The sequence below is a fragment of the Diadema setosum genome, chromosome 11, assembly GCF_964275005.1.
Source record: "Diadema setosum chromosome 11, eeDiaSeto1, whole genome shotgun sequence".
In the NCBI taxonomy this organism is placed as follows: domain Eukaryota; kingdom Metazoa; phylum Echinodermata; class Echinoidea; order Diadematoida; family Diadematidae; genus Diadema; species Diadema setosum.
In genome coordinates this window covers 1,173,685-1,188,853 of record NC_092695.1, presented here as the reverse complement: position 1 = coordinate 1,188,853, position 15,169 = coordinate 1,173,685, and the positions used below count along the sequence as shown (strand labels likewise).

The following is a 15,169-nucleotide window of genomic DNA, read 5'->3' as shown; positions in this document are numbered from 1 at the left end:
CGCTCTGTAAATACTCGAAAGAGCTACTATAGAATATTGGCTTTGCTTTCTGTATTCATCTTCTTTTTAAGGGAAATTTCTGTCCATACATTATTAAAAACTATATACATTTGCCTATGCTTTGAAGTCAAATTTGTGTTGAAAGTACGACGGATGCAACTTTTTCATGCATTTTACTATTCGAAAATGATATCTTTCTTTCAATGGCCGTTTATTATGCCTTTGCTTACAAATTTTGCTGTAACTTGAGAATGCTTCAAAATATTCTTCACATATACCTGATGTCGTACACTTTATGCAGAAGGAAGGACATGCTTATTGAGCTTTTTGAAATTATGGGCTTTAGTTTTCGAGTTATTGACAACTAAATTCTGATTGGATAATACTGGTTGCCATGGCAACAGGGAAAACTTTTTAACGAAAATCAATAAGAAATTGTGTGTGTTTTTTTTTTATTGCATCTATAAGATAAAAAAAAAAAAAATCAATGTTTGCAGCAGCAGGAGGCATTTTGGGAGTTACCAGTCACCTTCAGGCATCCGGTTACCATTGTAACCATGCACAATATTATAACTTACAATGAATCCCACTGTATGGATGACATCTCTAGCAACATATACATAGTTTTATGCAGTTTTGATGAATTCTTCATGAAATAAATGCAAAAACTGTGTGAGTTTGTCGTTTTCAGTGCCCCAAATAGCGACAAGCGTTTACCGACCCTAGTCTTAATTTCTAGCCGTTTTTTTTTCTTTATTTCTCTGAGTTGCAGCTTGTGTATTATGCAGCCCGCTGTATATATTGCGCTAAATGGAGTGAGAGCACACACCCAGTGATTGCGATTCGGTCGTCACAATCACCGGGTATGCGCTCTCACTCGGCTTGCTTAAACTCTTGAAATAAAGACGAAATAAAAACGGCTAGAAACTACACTACATCGAACCCAGCTTGCCGTGAAAAGTTAGTTTGCAGGCAAAACCCTTGTTTATAGAAGAAAAAGTATATGCGCGCTAAGACTACTACACGCAGCACTGGCACTGGCGCCTGTAGCAGTGCTAAGGGCTTTTTACACTTGTAAATTTTTGCTTAGCCCCGTACCAACGGTGGGGCTAAGGGAGGGCCTTAGCCCCACCGTTGGTACGGGACTATCCTTAGCCCACTTTCTGTTTACACTCGTTTTTGCCAAAGTGGGCTAGCCCCACCGATAGTACGGTACTATCTGGCCCTGCAAAATAGCAGGGGTTGGCACCGCAATTGCGGTGCCAAGCAAGTGAGTGTAAACAGAACGAAAAAATAATCCTGGGCTAAGCGACGGAGACGAAGTCCGACCCTCACTGACCAATCAGAAACGAGGTAATCAAGTGCTGCCGGTGCGTGCGTGTACGTGTACAGTACACAGCGTAATTATGAATATTCATGTGGTTTGGAAAGTCCGGGGCTAAGAATGTTAAAAGGTCAGTTTTCTCCTTAGCTCCGGACAAGAGATAGTACGGGACTAATTGGCGAGTGTAAAAAGCTGAAAAAATTGGTACGGGACTAACGATAGTCCTGGGTCAGAGAAAGTCCGGGGTTAAGAAACACAAGTGTAAAAAGCCCTCTAGTGTGGTGCGTGTAATAGTCTTGGCGAACGCAGACTCTTTTACGTTTGTTCCAACAAATAATGATGAAAAGTGGCCAGTAAAATTCTACTGACACCACAATTTGGAACCACATACTACCTGGGGATGTTCATAGAGGTCCCATCTACCACTTTGTCTGGTCAAACCTTTTCTGCGGGGTGGGTTGAACGAACTCCTTAATTAAGCCTCTTACAGGAATTAGTGCCTTGACTATTAAAGATAAGTAGACTATCCTTAGAGCATTACGAGTTATCACTCCCTAGCTTATTCTCTAAACTATGTGAGAATTACAATTGCATTGTATTCCCTTCTATATATGCGTGTGCTCGAGCGAGACTGGTGGCCGCACAAAGGAGCGCAAGTAATTCAAAATTCAAAGGGAAATAGAAACAAATTAATGATGAACGAAAATAGACTATTATATGGTCAATGAGCCGTCAGATCTCCGTCCACTCAGCCTTGCTACAAGAGTTACTACTCTTGAAAGTAACTGCACTGGAGTGTCGATGTTTTGTTTTTTTTTTCCTTTACTTTCATGACTTTTGCTTTCATTTTCAATGGGATTAGAAAGAGGGCGCCAAAACATATTAAGAGTACCGGTATTTTGGCATACCTCAAATTCCTGTGCGAAGACCCGAAGATAGTTTTGAATGAATGGCCAACAAAACCTACGTAGCTCTGTTTATTCTAGCTCACCGTCTATACAATATACCTCATGACACCTGTTATCACTCCATAGTATGGGCTTTTAACCGAGCAACCTGTGGAATCATCACATATAAATAGCTTTTTCTTAATATTAAGGTAGAATAAAATTATATCGGTGTGACAGAGGCAAATGTATTTAATATAGATTTTCCCGGCCAATTTCGCACTTTTGTCAGTCCAATTCCTTACTGCGACATTCAATTTTGCAAAGTTTAGCGTAGATGACATGTTTGGTATTTCAATTTTATGATCATTCTCTTCATTCAAGTTCATTTTGGAGCATTGAAATTACCTTTAATCTCATTCTAATTAACACTTTTCCATTTATTCGTAAAACAAGCTATTCGTTCATTCCATTTAGAATGATATGGTCACGTGATCACGTATAAGCTGCGCTCGTTCATTCGAATTCATTTTTTTGGCATCCAATTTTACACCTTTTGCAGTCAATTTAGCACACATGTTTATGCTTTGGTTCTTTCTTTATTTTATACAACATACTTGTTGTTTTGTAAGCATCATTACACTTCACATTTTCGTATTTATTTTGGAGATTTTGGCAACCTTTTTTTTTCAATGTGCTTATTGAGTCTCCCAGTCCGAAGATAGTGCATGTGACCACAACTTGAGCGTTGAGCGCTTTATTCCGAGTATGTCGGCCAGTTCTATAGGAAGTCAAGGTTATGATCATCAAAATGTTCCTATTGTTCTTTCTCTGTCTTCTTGAAATATACTTCTGTATCTAAGTTGTTGTCATGACTGCAAGTAGATGAAGTTAATCTGTAGTATTGGTACATGTTGGCCTATATTTATGAAAGAAAAGGGGAGTCACAGAACAACAAACTCGAGCTATATCGGGTCAAAACTGATCAAACAAAAAATCACATAGAAATGCACACATCTAAATGTTCCCACCTACTAGTATTCAAACAAAAAAAAAAATAACATGACGTTAATTTGAATGAAAATGTTCGGAATTTGACTGCCCATTCGCGAAATTGAATGACTCAAGTACCCTTTTCGACGAGTGGTGGCGAATTTGAATGAACGTAGAGTACCAGCCAATTTGATTGCCCGTTTTACGAATTTGAAAGCCACATGTGCAAATTTCATTGATCGAAATGCTAAATTGAACGCACAATTTGCAATTTTGAATGACAGACTGTGCGATAACGAGGGGTTTTGGCCGAATTGAATGAACATTCTCTCAAATAGACTGACAAAAGTGGGAAATTGGCCGGGAATACCCATAATAGTGTCACACATTTACAACAGGTCTACACATATTATGGTCAGCCATTTGAAATAGTGTAAAACATTTTAGCTTGTGTGACGGAGTTGAGCATTTGTACAGAATAGACCATAAGTGTATGGGATACTGCAGCCCCCAAATATCTTATTGGTTCTCTGTTGTACAGAAGTGATAATTCAGCGGAAAATGATATCTTCTTCCTTTGTATACTTTATTTCGGTGGTCTAACCGTACCCATGAATAGAAAGAAACACAATGATAACTACAGGTCGAGAGTAGCATTATTACTCACAAGTTACATTCAACATCGCGTACAGTTGTTGCTTTTGTTTTGTTTTCTTTAAGCACAAAACCAGACCAGGAAGTAAATTCACATTGCACAAAATGCATGCTTCGCGGACAAGTTGTGAACCGAAAACAGCAAGACACGTGTTGAACCTCAGGGAAAAGGGCGAAACATAATACAGTGTACAGATTAATTTTCACACAAACCCATTTTTTACACATCACCAAAATCGTGCTGTTATTTGTTTTGTGATGTTTGCCCATTCTGCTGTCACTGGCGATACTGCTGATATGTAGTACATCGTACCTAAATCATTATGTGTGTATTCATGCATTTTTTATTGAATCTCACTGAAAGCTACCCTTGTGGATGTAAGAGCTGATGCTTCGTAGAATTTGTTCTTTTCTCCGAGAGACAAAAATTAATCATCAGCAACTCTTTTTGGCCCCGAAGCAGGAAGGAATGCGGTCAGTGGATCTCTTTTAAACTGATAAAAGTGTCCATGCTGGAAGCAACTGGGAAATATGGCACACTGATTAGAATGATTATCATTGTCATTAGGAGTGATCTAATCGCTAAAGAAATGTATCCTTTTTGTAGGAGAAAAGTTCAGTCGTAGATGGCCACGCTGTGCAGCTGCAAGCTACAATACTGCTTCTTGACAAGATATTACGCACAGATTGATCAGTCAATAACAAAAAGAAAACATGATTTGTTTTTAAATCGTAAAAGTTATTTTATTTCCACGAATTCGATAAAATATGAATGATACACTGCTTTCCATTAAAAAAAAATGTCATTGGCACTGCTACGTCATGAACAATTTCCTAAAAGTTCTCCAGCTTGACATAACTCGACAAACAAGAGTAGACAAGTTATATTGCAAGTTACAAATAATATCATTCACCTTCCGAATAGAAATCCTTTCGACAAGAAAGTTAAGTTTATCATAAACGTCTAAACGTAAATAATTTGAGACCCGTCGCCATCTTATGAAAATTTGCCGAAGTACTAACATTTCATTTATTGGTTAATATTTATGATTTTACCACAACTCTCAGATTCCGAACTGTCGTATTATTTGAAATGTCCTGTGTTAATTTTGCGAAAACCTGACCTACGACACAATATGGTAAGGAGCTGGCGATTAGAAAAACACAGTTTGGGGAACCGGTTTTATAGTCTTTAATGCAGTCAACAGATAGGGGACTATGGATTCAGTTACTTTTTTTTTTTAAAGTGTCAAAAAAAAAAAGACCCACATCATGATAGCAACACATTCAAGAATCCCGTCCCTCCCCGGCACACTGTAATTATACATATTTGTGTATAATATCGCCGTTCTTTCGGGCACACGACGTTGATAATACTAACAAAAAATTATAAATGCAAAAACAGTTGAATCCATAAGTATGAAATTAACATATTTGAGATATAGGCTGCCGAGGAAAGGAAATGATAAAGATGGAGGTGATGATTTTAATCTCTTCAAAAATATCCCGTGTTTTGTAAGGAAAGCAGTTTATATGAAAAGACTTCATTTTCATTACTAGATAATAACCCCACTTTAAAAGTGAAAATCTGTTTTTGCAGATAAAATCTCCATACATAAATATTATATATATAATATAAAGGCCTATATAATCATTCTTGAACATGAATTAAGATTGATGTTAGTTAACATTTTCGATTTCTGATATTAATATACACAGTCATTCGGTTCTTTTCTTTTTCTCCAATTTCTCGGCTCTTGATATTTGCAACTTTATCACAGTAACGTAGTTGAGGGTCCTATTAATTATGAAAAACAATGGAAAGATCTCAAAACTGGGAACTTTTCATGATTTTCACTCCTATAAGCTAAGATAGTTTTAGATCTGTTTCATAAAGTGGTCCATAAAAAGAAAAATGAATTTGGTTTTTGTTTGAGATAAGGCCCTCAAGGTTATTTAGCAAAAGTGTTTAAAACGTAATGATTTTTAAGTGATCTGAAATATCTGATGCTCTAATTTCAACACTCCATAACTGTTGTTCCTGAATATAATCAATAAAGAACAACTGCTCGAAGTGTTGATAAGACATTACATGTTTGCTAAAATTCAATATTTACAAAATATTCATAAATGAGTATATATGCTGCAAGTTTCAAAAAATTCACAATCATTTAGAATTCTGCATCGCTCCAATCATCCATTCAACGTCATAAATCATTGTTGGATTTCCAAAATTTCATTGAGTTATAGCGTACAATATTTTGAAAATGGACAACTTCTTTTTTTTTATATGAAGTATCATGAAATAATAATTCATTATGCATCTTTCTTTTTTCACGCAATGTCTGAAATCTTACAATGTCCACAAACATTCTTATGGGCAATTCGTTAATGGCATTTCATAGGTTTGTACAGCACCATGATGAATAATCATAATAATATGCATGTAAAACAACGATAACACCAACAAAAATTATCTCCTTTTTAAAATCTTACTATACAGACTGAAGAGAGACACAGAACATTGTGTCAACAGATTCACCACATCGAAAGCAGTTCATTTTCACCACAAGCTGCAGCTGTTTAGGAAAATAATGCACCCTGGCATAAAGAAAAGAGGTGTCCACAGTGTAAACTTGGCGGAACATGGTGCAACAATCTTAATTCTCCCCGTAGATGGCGCCATCACTATTCACACAATTATAATAGAGGTACATACATCATTTTTGTCAGTTGGTGAATTCCCTTGCATGGCGTTCCTGCACGTTATGTGAAGATGCAATCACCAACAAATGGCACAGCTGTAGATTTGTGATTATTAAGAAGATAATTCAGGTAGTAATAAAAACATAGAATTCACTTCGTTACATATAGTTTATCATTTTTCGTCTTTAGTCCGTGTTACACAAGATGTCATCTTGAAGTCCATGCGTAGTATTGTGCCCTCTTCGCGCTCTTCATCTGGTGGTCCGAGACACGCTCTGCCGGCTACACGAACACGAGAGAATCATTCAAACGTCTCAACAATGTCTCGTCAAGGTACGAGAAGATGAATTCTGACTTTAGATGATGCAACATTATGTTAACCTTCCTGAGGATTATTATTCATACATGATTCTTGAAAGCAAAAATAACATCAGCTGAGACCGCATTTCATGACCAGCAGTGTTACATGATCTGATTAATAAAGAAGTCAGCCATGGTTTCTTGTAACATTCGTCACTGCGAAGGGCGAAGTCGGACGCGTGACATCCGATTCGTCGCGAACATACTGGCGTCTCTCTGAGCATCTGTGTGAAGCTCCCGGCGACTGAGTTGACTTTCAGCTGAGTGTTTCAAATTCAACAGGCTCTCCAAGTTCATGGCTGTGAATAAACTGTCTCCGTCTTTGTGAATGACGACATACTTATGTCATTTCAGATTTTAATCGAGGCCCGTATAGTACAAGGTCCGTCTACATTATGATTTGCCGCCTAGGCAGACGACGCGAAATAAATAAACACGACATGAAAAACACCAAACGTCTGCAATACTAGGAGGATCATACGGATGGGCGGGAATAATAAATACTGCTACTGCTGCTTCCTCGATTTCGAATAAACACACTGCTGGCGACCCCTCTCGACGGGTCATAGTTCGTGCTAATAACCTCGTACGTGTATTCCGCTGTTGGTCGTCTGCAAACCGGCTTACTACCGCTCCATCTCCCACAGGGCAAGCACGCCCTCTTTCGTTCTCCGACCAATTTGTAGCCTTCGGTACATTGGAATGACACTGTTCCTCCTATGCGGTAATCTGAAGAATTCAGCTCGGCATGTTTAGGAATTTCTGGCTCGTCACAGTGAGTGGTTCTCACGTCTGAATTACAAAGTAGTGTTGAATTAAAGATAAATAGATAGATAGATAGATAGATAGATAGATAGATAGATAGATAGATAGATAGATAGATTGATAGATATAGATAGATAGATAGATAGATAGATAGATAGATAGATAGACAGATAGAAAGAAAGAAAGATAGATAGATAGATAGATAGATAGATAGATGGATAGATAGATAGGCAGAGAGGTAGGTATAAAGTTAGATATATAGGATCAAGAGAGAAAGAGAGAAAATATTTAGTCGTTCACATCAACATTAAAGGTGGCAACAAACATAACTCAATGCTGTTACAACAATTATTAATTCCTCCATTTTGCTGTCGCTATTTTATTTCAAGGTTCCAACCATTTACAGTTCTAAAGTAGTAAAGGGCCCGTATTATCCTAATAGATGGCAGGTGTGTGTGTGTGTGTGTGTTTGTGTGTATTTCTCCCTCTCTATGGAAATACTCGTGGCTAATTCCACAGACTGCGTAGTGAAGCAACATTTACACATGCATAATGATGAAGACAACTTCAAAGGTGCAAATCTAAAGTTCACGCGTACTTCAAAAAGAGCTAAATGAATATCATCAATGAGATGTCTCATTTAAATTCTCCAAAGGGGCCTACCCTGACGAAAGAATATTTTGATATATATGGTAATTAGTTGGTGAGATTAGAGAGCTACAAGTTGAAAGAACTTACCCCTAACCACGATGACCACCTCTTCACACGGTACCGTCTCACCGGGATCGCTTGGTCGCACGATTTGTGTGTCGTAGCCGGCAGGGCAGTAAGACGGCCCGCCGGGCACGCCCTGCCGGAATTTCGGCTTCTTCGAGCAGGGTGACGAAATGCGAACCTGACCTTGCAACTTAAATTGGACACACGTGCTGCCGGTTTCGCCCGTGGTGCTCGTCGACGAATACGAGAAGTCGATGCCGTTCACCCTTATCGAAGAAAGCAGAATTTTGTTCGTTTTGCTTACAATGGTGCACGCGTTATCCATTTATTTCTTACTGGCTTTTACAGGTTCCATCTGCCAAATGAAATTAAATTCACTCTGCATCTATTCGTCTTTCTGAAAAATTAAAGGTAAAACAGCATACCAACACAGGTTTTTCTTGCAAGGAAGGTCTCACATTGCAGTTTGGCCTTTTCCATTCTTTTCACATAACAGCACTAATGGGATGAAAGTTGTAGCTGTCAAAACCTCTTTTGATGCTTTGTAACAGAGGCGCCCGCCGTGAACTCTGTCACTTCCTGTGAATGACCACAAGATGGCGCAATTCTTTTTTTTTTTTTCTGAAAAGCAACATGTACATGACATGTACCATCATTTCCGCAGGGCTCCCTCAGGGGAGTCTGTCTAGCTCGATCTGTCCCATGACTTTTAAAACTGCAGCTATAGTATTGATTGAAATAAATAAAATAAAAAAAAAAAATCAGATGTGGAAAACTGCTTTTATCGGTTAGGGAAAGATAATCATGGAATATGATGTATCACAACAAAATTAAGTCTTTAACCATTCCTTCTTTTTTGACTTGGGAGACTAATCCTGTATTGAATAATCATTCTGGTAACACATTGTTACCGATTTATTATTGCAGTGATCTCAGAGTACAGGCGGCAAGGGTGTGACAATGAATCATTCGGTTTGAAAAAGTCCAAGGTAATGGACGGAAGCCAGACAGCCAATTATATAAAAGTTGGTTGACGCTTTATTTTATCGTGATACATCCAAAAGTTTTGGGATATACCCGAAAACCTGACGCTGTAGAGGTTTATCAAAGGCAAAGTGGGGTATACTCACTCTACGGGGACGTAGCTAGCAACCCGATTACACTTCTTGTCGTAGCAGGTCCGTACAATGACGCACGAGGTCTCCGGCCATGGTTTCATGGCACTCCACCAGGTAAAATGGCGGGCCTGGAAACTCCACACGTAATCTCCAGTCCGAGTCTTCTTCACTCTGCCCACACCGTTCTGCTTCCAAACCCCTTTACACCAATGAGACACAAATCAATGAAAATTATCAGTGTGATCAAATCCGAGGGACGTTCCTTGTCACGCCGGTTTTACAACCATTTCAAGTACATAGTTTAAAAGACACATTTGTACGAAAACCTACAACTTTGAAGAGACATGATTATTACATAGCAAAAACAACAACAACAACATCAAAAAAAAAACAACAAAGAAAAACAAAACAAAAAACTAACAAACATTGTCTTATTAATATCTTCCATGATGGAATATGACATCATCTTACTGAACCACGATCCTATTCAAGCCCAGTTTTTAACCCGTTCTGTACGGGAACCTGGATCGCTGTGTATTAAGTCTATGGGCATTTCAGAATTCAGTATGGAACAGGTTAACTTGCTTAATGGTTCCCCGATTCCCCGTAATTTGTAGTAGTGTGTTTTTTTTTTTGTTTTTTTTTTGTTTTGTTGCTTTACGACGTATAGATAAATCCATCGTGAAATGGAACCCTTTTCGTAGTTCATTAACACACCACGTATCGTTTAGCGCTATTGGTTAGGGGGTTATTACATGGATTGTGCTTACAATTACTATTCAAAGCACATGTATAGACTGCTATCCGTAAGCTAGCTTGCTTATGATAGCGATATATATAAAGTCATATTGTTGACGAGATGTATGAGGGACGGAGTATAATTACGCACCGGTTTCTCTATCGAAGTACCAAGCTCCGAGTCGACTACCATGGCGAACTCCGGGAGGTCTCCTGTTGAGAGGGAACTCGGCCTCGAATGGGAGCATGACGTCGACGAGGTCGTGGTTTTCAGTATCGACCACGGTTACCTCGGCCATCGAGAACGCTTCGAGACCCGTTAGCTTCACCTCTGAAGTCGGAAAGAAAACATGAATTTTTAATGATCTCACCGTCGTGCCATAGGCAAGTAAATGTTATATATTTTATGGACCAACAACAGCGTTCGGCCTGATTGACTTACTCGTTATAACTCACAGCTCACAACTCTAGCAAATACTCATGAAGAGTTTGTTTGCAAAAACCGATAAGTCCATATTTGTCAAATGGAGATATTTGCGATTAAAGGTCAAGAAAAATAAAGAGAATAATAAGAAAATCTTTGCTTCTTTTGACCATAACTTAAAAAATATACCTGTATAGGTAGTGAGCAATATATCATTTAAAAGGTATTATTTTGTACTTTATGACAGAGATCGTACTTCAAAATCTTCAAAAATGGACTTATCGGTTTTTGCAAACAAACCCTTCTCATGCTTCATCGTTTATACATGTATTTATGAGCGTGTTCATTTCCCGCACGAAAGTCTAGAAAGACGAAACAGTAGCATACAATCAACAACTTAACGCTATCTACACTCTGAAGGATGGCATTTTGGTTAAAGTTCGTTATTCCGAAGGTTCGCCATTCCAAAGGTTCGTTATTCCGAAGGTTTGTTAATCCAAAAACGAAATAAGGTTCGTAATTTCGAAGGTTCTCGAGTATGCACCTTCTTTTCATTTTCGGATTGAAGAACCTTATTTTGTTTTTGGATCAAGAAACCTTCAAAATAATGAACATCACCCGCCATTTGAATGCAGCAGTCAACAGCATTCCGCTATTAGCAGTTTTAGTCAGCACAGTCACCTGACAGTAAGCAGGTAAGACAATAATAACCATTTTAAACATTCCGAAATCTACTATTACTCCCGAGGATTCTGTGATTAGTCAAGGAGTCTCTGCACTACGTCTCTATGGTGAGGTTCTAATCTAAAGATACGATTAAATCACAGAAGTCGGACATCAGCGGTTATGTTACCATGATTGCCACGGTTACCATGGTTACCTGAATTAGGGCCTTCTACTGCTCCGATGAGTTCCGGTACTTTACGTAGTTCTATTGGGTTACTCGTATTGACCCCGGTGAACTTAACCTCGAACATACTTTCTTCTGGTAGGTCCAACCCACCTGTAAGGAACCAGATGATGAAGGGTAGTGCAAGTGAAAACTTTTATTTTCCTTAATAGCGAGCTTTAGATCTGTATACCACGCGAACGCTAAAGCAACGCTAATTAAGCCAAAAATGGTGTTCTGCACATGCTCGGAGACCGCTGTTTTCATTGTCCAACCAGGGAGCCTGCGTCGGCTAAAGGTTCGCGTCGCAGATCTAAAGCTCGCTGATATAATTTTTGCAACCCTTAAACGGGGTACGTGTCAAAACTCTCATGATTGTAAAGCTTTCATGATCGCATGTGGTAGGAGAAAAAACAAAACAATAAGGAACAATACAACAACATTAAACCGTACTATCGGATTTCATGAAAAGTAGCTACTAGATACTACTGATGACTTTTAAGTGTTATGTTTTATGTTCACAATGAACAGTCGATGTTCTCGACATGTACCTCCACCTGCATTGATGATATACTGCAAAAGACTTTTTACACGACTTCGTTTCAGTAGTACTCTTGTGTTAACCACATCTCTATAAACGTACCTCTATATTGGATACAGGAGGAGTTGGTGTATGAGAGAGAGGTGTAGATATCTAAGCTTAGAATGGTATGCATTGAAAGCCGTTAATTTTGGTAAGAAGTCCTACCCGCTGGGATCTCGACGCTGTAAGGAAGACTACGTTCACCGGGCCAAAACTCGACCAGCCGATCCATACCAGACATCCAGGGAAATTCTTTTCTCAACGGGTGCTTGTTGACAGTAATCGGCAGGACGTTTTCTGTAAAGTGACCATGAAAACAAAAAATAGATATCATAATTAACGACTTCATTCATAATTATAAAGCGCAACAGTTCTTCAAACACGATTTATCTAGGTATAATGATGATTTGTTGGCTTGGTTTATTTTCTTAGATTTATCGTGTTTAGACATTCCGCATCAACAATTTAAAAAAAAAGAACGCATGCGCAAGCTTTGAGTGACAGTTTAAAACAGAATTTTGAAGAAACGGTGAGAAAACAAAAGCTATAAATATTCTCATATCATCCATTGTTTAATTGACAAACTGTAACTATAAACAATTCGCATAATCAAACAGGAAAAAAAAAAACGACGTAAAACCAATTATAGTTAAACCCATAACTATAGCAGATGCAGAACATACTGAATCCTGAATCTGATCTTGCATATTCTACTAATATTCTATCAAATCTTGACTACGTTGGATATTTACAGCAATCTGCGTGACATGATCTTCGTTTCGGTATCATTGCGTATGCAATCGGGTATCAAGGAAAGGCAATGTTGGCATGCCACACCCAAATCTTACTTTCTCCAGGCTGGAATCTGTACGAGGACGATGTCTCCAGATATCCCTTCTTACTGGCGACCACGATCACGGGCTCCTCCTCGGGGATGTTCAGCCAGACCTGACCGTCCGAGGTCGTCGTCGAGTTCATCTCCATGACCGGCCAGTCTGCGACGGTTGGTCTGATGACTCGTACTTGGACATCGGGCAGCAGGGCTTGCTGGGCCGAACCATCGAGGGTCAACACCGTCAGACCAGTTGGAACAGGAGTGGTGGGAGGTGAGGTGGGAATGGTAGTGGTCGGTATCGGCGTTGTGGTAGGTTCCGGTGTTGTGGTTGGCTCGGGTGTTGTGGTCGGTTCAGGTGTTGTTGTTGGTTCCGGCGTTGTTGTTGGTTCTGGTGTTGTTGTAGCCTCTTCCGTTGTTGTTGGGGCAGGCGTGGTTGTTGTCTGTGGCGTAGTTGTAGGTGGTGCGGTTGTCTCTATTGTAGTTGTTGGTGGCGGCGACGTTGGGTAAGCTGTAATATTTAATTGAGATAAAAGTCAATCTTTTGTGACAAAATATTGATTACTCCTGAAAGCAAACGCGTCGATAGCAAAATATTTAGCTTGCTGCTTTTTATATTCTACTTATTGTTTTAGAAAACATTTCCTTTAGTCTACATAAACCGAAAGCTTACTCAGTCTTGTCTTATAAAGGAAAACAATACAAAAACAGAGGAGACAATTAAGCTTGAGAATGTTGTAATGTATGTCGCAGAAAACTCACGCGTGCAGGTTCTGCCGTCACCAAAGTGATTCGGCGGGCAGGCTCCGCACTCGAACCGGTAGAGGACGCCACTCTGAGGAAAGATCATTGGCTGTGATCCGGGCAGGATGTTGAGGTCCGTGCACTCCACGCCTTCAAAACAAGGACTATCATCACAGGTGTGCGGATCTGAAGAAATGAACAAATCAGATAAGATCCTCTACATCTTTGTACTTTTACACAAAAGACCTAAACTTTATGAACAATTATGAATTCAGGTCAGGCAATTATTGTGATTCGTATTTGTTTACTAAAGAATCTGTCTGCAAGGAAATTTGTTAAGATTTCAGTATTCGTACGAGAAAGAGTCATTCTTCGTTATGACGTAACGGAGGCACATTTTATTTTCTTAGCACATTGTGTTGAACGATATTCTATAGAGATTCAGTTTATTGTAATGCGATATGGGTTGCCATAGTGGAGTTCATCGAAAATATGACATCTACCATAAACACGAAGTCACAAAAATATATGTCCTTGTTCTTAATTCAGGGACTTTAATTTATCATGTATATGTGGAAAGTGCTACGCATTATTACAGGTGTAAACCTATCTACCGTTGGTGCTTGCTCGGGTCCAACATAACCGTAAGTATTCTCTGTTATCAAACGGTTATTTTTAAACTATCACTGTAACCGTACAACAAAAGAATACAAAAACATGGATGACATTGATTATCTTACGTAGCCGAATGCACTGATTGCCATCCCCGATGAATCCCATGTTACAGGTACACTCGTAGTTTCCATTTCCAGTCAGCGAGCATGTGGCATGTCGGTGGCAGTCGTGGTGGCCGCTACTGCACACGTCTTCGGCTGAGATTGATGAAGATTCGATTCGACTCGATTCAATTCAATTCAATTCAATTCAATTCAATTCAATTCAATTCAATTCAATCCAATTCAATCCAATTCAATCCAATTCAATTCAATCCAGTTCAATTCAATTCAATTCAATCCAATTCAATTCAACTCAGTCCAATTCAATTCAATTCAATTCAATTCAATTCAATTCAATCCAATCCAATCCAATTCAATTCTAATCAATTCAATTCAATTCAATTCAATTCAATTCAATTCAATCCAATGTCGGTTTTATAGTAAAGACATCGAATAAGAGTCCAAAGACTAACTGATCAAATTGTCAAATGCAGACGTAGAAGGCGTGATTACTTTTTTTTTTGAAATTCAATGTTGTGTACCTATCAGCAATAGATTACTAGTGAGATCACATTTACGGTCATGCGCGTAATATCTGTCTACATTGAATATTCATCAGTTGTTGTTGTTATAAACATGAGAAAGACCTTGACAGGTGTAGGTTTTTTAGGGGAAAAAAGATTTGCAATGCGCTAGTCTATTATCAGTATTTTGGAAAT

The 15,169-nt window shown here is 38.8% G+C and overlaps 1 protein-coding gene across 1 annotated transcript in view; it reads right to left on the bottom strand.

Moving 5' to 3' along the window:
* Nucleotides 1-7,225: 7,225 nt before the first annotated feature.
* LOC140235252 (uncharacterized) overlaps nt 7,226-15,169 on the bottom strand; it is a 101,070-nt gene continuing 93,126 nt past the window's right edge. The window contains exons 7-15 of the mRNA XM_072315286.1: nt 14,475-14,606; nt 13,753-13,920; nt 13,007-13,501; nt 12,324-12,455; nt 11,567-11,689; nt 10,414-10,593; nt 9,537-9,723; nt 8,428-8,672; nt 7,226-7,716 (exon numbers count right to left, since the gene is read on the bottom strand). Of these exons, the coding sequence (XP_072171387.1) occupies nt 7,400-7,716; nt 8,428-8,672; nt 9,537-9,723; nt 10,414-10,593; nt 11,567-11,689; nt 12,324-12,455; nt 13,007-13,501; nt 13,753-13,920; nt 14,475-14,606 (1,979 nt within the window). The 3' untranslated portion in view covers nt 7,226-7,399. The remainder of the gene's footprint in view (nt 7,717-8,427; nt 8,673-9,536; nt 9,724-10,413; nt 10,594-11,566; nt 11,690-12,323; nt 12,456-13,006; nt 13,502-13,752; nt 13,921-14,474; nt 14,607-15,169) is intronic.